The sequence below is a fragment of the Clupea harengus genome, chromosome 23, assembly GCF_900700415.2.
Source record: "Clupea harengus chromosome 23, Ch_v2.0.2, whole genome shotgun sequence".
NCBI lineage: Eukaryota > Metazoa > Chordata > Actinopteri > Clupeiformes > Clupeidae > Clupea > Clupea harengus.
Genome location: NC_045174.1, coordinates 19,765,165 through 19,767,546, shown reverse-complemented (window position 1 = coordinate 19,767,546; position 2,382 = coordinate 19,765,165). Strand labels below are relative to the sequence as shown.

General features: G+C 41.6%; 1 protein-coding gene across 1 annotated transcript; it reads left to right on the top strand.

Moving 5' to 3' along the window:
• Window positions 1–323: 323 nt before the first annotated feature.
• On the top strand, window positions 324–2,266 carry LOC116218711 (collagen alpha-1(I) chain-like). The gene is made up of 4 exons (XM_031561262.1): window positions 324–459; window positions 787–980; window positions 1,378–1,431; window positions 2,128–2,266. Exons 1-4 carry the CDS (start codon window positions 396–398, stop codon window positions 2,146–2,148), a joined length of 333 nt encoding a protein of 110 aa, XP_031417122.1. The 5' UTR covers window positions 324–395; the 3' UTR covers window positions 2,149–2,266.
• Window positions 2,267–2,382: the final 116 nt, after the last annotated feature.

Sequence of the window (2,382 nt, the reverse complement as noted above, 5' to 3'; positions counted from 1 at the left end):
GTCACATCAGGCCACACCCTGTAGTTTGTTCTTTCAGCGATATTTTCCTCTTTTTCTTTCCTCTAAGTCAACAATATACAGTATCTCAACTCAGTGAGGGCCTGACTATACGTTAATCATGTATAAAGTTGAATCAGGTAGTCTGATCAAACATCTTGGTTGCTATGTGTGGGAATGTATGTCTGTCTCTGTGAATTCACACAGACTTCTTGAAAGAGGTTTGCGCAACATTTGATGGCCACACAGATTATCACCCCAACTACTTGGGTTGTTTTCTCTTACAACATCCTGCAAAGTCTAGCACATAAAAGCCCAGGCCATGACAGCAGTAGTAACCTCATGCGGACCAGAGGAACGTAGACTCTCGCTTCAATACTACCGAGTGAAAGAACATCATGTTCTCATTGGCGTATGCATCTCTACTGGTTTCTGCTTCTGTGCTACTGGTGCAAGGGGGTGGTAAGTGAGATGTGGTGATTATGTGAAGATTTTTACAGGAGGGACAGAGTTTAGTAAAACAAAATGAGGGTAAAAAAATTCAGTTGTGTTTCAGCAGTGAATAAATAGGCTATCCAGGTGTATGAAGGAGAACTACACACTGATGTATTGATCTACCTTCTCATTGCATTGAAAGTCAGAACATTTAAATAAAAAATGTAATCCCTTGAGTAGAACTAAAACTGCCTAAATTCATAAAGGATAAAAGAAATGATGTCTGTCACTAAGTTTGGCAGTTCATAAATGATCATTTGCCTTTTTTTTTTTTTTGTAATCATCTTTCCTCAGTGATCTCCACAACCATTTGCGAGTTGCAAGGTAAAACATACCGTGACCAAGAGAGATTCCAGCCCGAGCCATGTATGTCCTGTATATGTGACAATGGAATCAGCAAGTGTGTTACGGCCCCCTGCGCCCCGGTGAAAGGCTGTCCCTTTCCAGAGGTCGTCCCTAAAGGCAAATGCTGCCCTGTCTGCCCATGGGTAAGTATTGCTCGTTCCTGGAGGAGGATGACGATGAGTGTCAGAATGTAATATAAAATGTTCCCAGTTTTGAGATAGTAATAGGCTGGTCCTGTGTGGCCAGCCGTTGAGAGGTGTTTGTGTGTGTGTGTGTGTGTGTGTGTGTGTGTGTTTGTGTGGGTGTGTGTGTGTGTGTATCTGTGTGTGTATCTGTGTGTGTGTGTGTGTGTGTGTGTGTGTGTGTGTGTGTGTGTGTGACTCCGTTTCCCGATCCCACTTCCCATCTCTCTCCAGCCCATTTTCTGTCTCTCTTCGCTGTCCTGTCTGATAAAAGGCCCAAAATAAATCTTTGGAAAAAAAAAAGTATTGCTCTTTCCTTTCCTACCTCAGATGTTTAATCAGAGATTGCTTTTTTAAGTTTGTACATTCACAGATGGAATCCTTTCCAAATGTTCCTAAAGCCCTCAACTCCGTAAGTTTGCTCTCTCAGTCCTTAAAGTAACACTATGCAACAATTTGACACTTTTTGAGATAAGGTTTTATAAGCAACTAGTTTAGGGAACCATCCTCAAATTAATTTTGATAGCATATGATCATGTGAATGACAGATAAACACATGTGTCTTCCCCACTAGCCATCCAGGACATGCCCTATGTAGTTCTGTGTAACGGGCTGGTACACTCTGCAAAAAGGAAGAAAGGCTTTCACACGCATGACATTTCCAGCTAAACTGCCAAAAGACACCAGTTAGTGTGTTGGCAAGCTTCTATCAGTGTCAGCTGGGCTGTTGGTGGTGTTTGCAAGGTTTTTGCATGCCTTTTAGGTAGTTAGCTTACTAGTTTTGGAACAGAACTCCGTATTGCGTCTTTAATCGAGTATCTCTGTTTCTACTTCTCTGTCACTCATCAGACTTTATGTCCTGAGTCAAGAAATGTAAAACTTTTTTTCTCTGTCTCTCTGTTTCATCCTCTTATTTTTCTTTCTTTCTCTCTTCTCTTTGACTTATCCTTTCTCCTATCTCTCTTTCTCCTCTCTCTCTCTCTCTCTCTCTCTTTCTCCTCTCTCACACTCTCTCTCTCTCTCCTCTCTCGCTCTCTCTCTTTCTCCTCTCTCACACTCTCTCTCTCGCTCTCTTTCTCCTCTCTCCATCTCTCTCTCTCTCTTCCAGGGACGAAGGGGTTGGGAGTGACCCTACAAGATGGATGGAACTATAATGAGTGCAGCCATCTTGTGTTTCTACATCATGCATTGCATTTGAATTCATTACAAATTCCATGAAGTATGTTGAATAAACGAATCTGACTAGACTCCCAATAGCGTCATCCTTCTGGTCTGTGTACAGGTTACTCTGCACATCTTGTCCTCTTTTTATTTGATTTTTAATTAAGTATGTATCCAAAATTGCTACAGTAATCTATTAAAC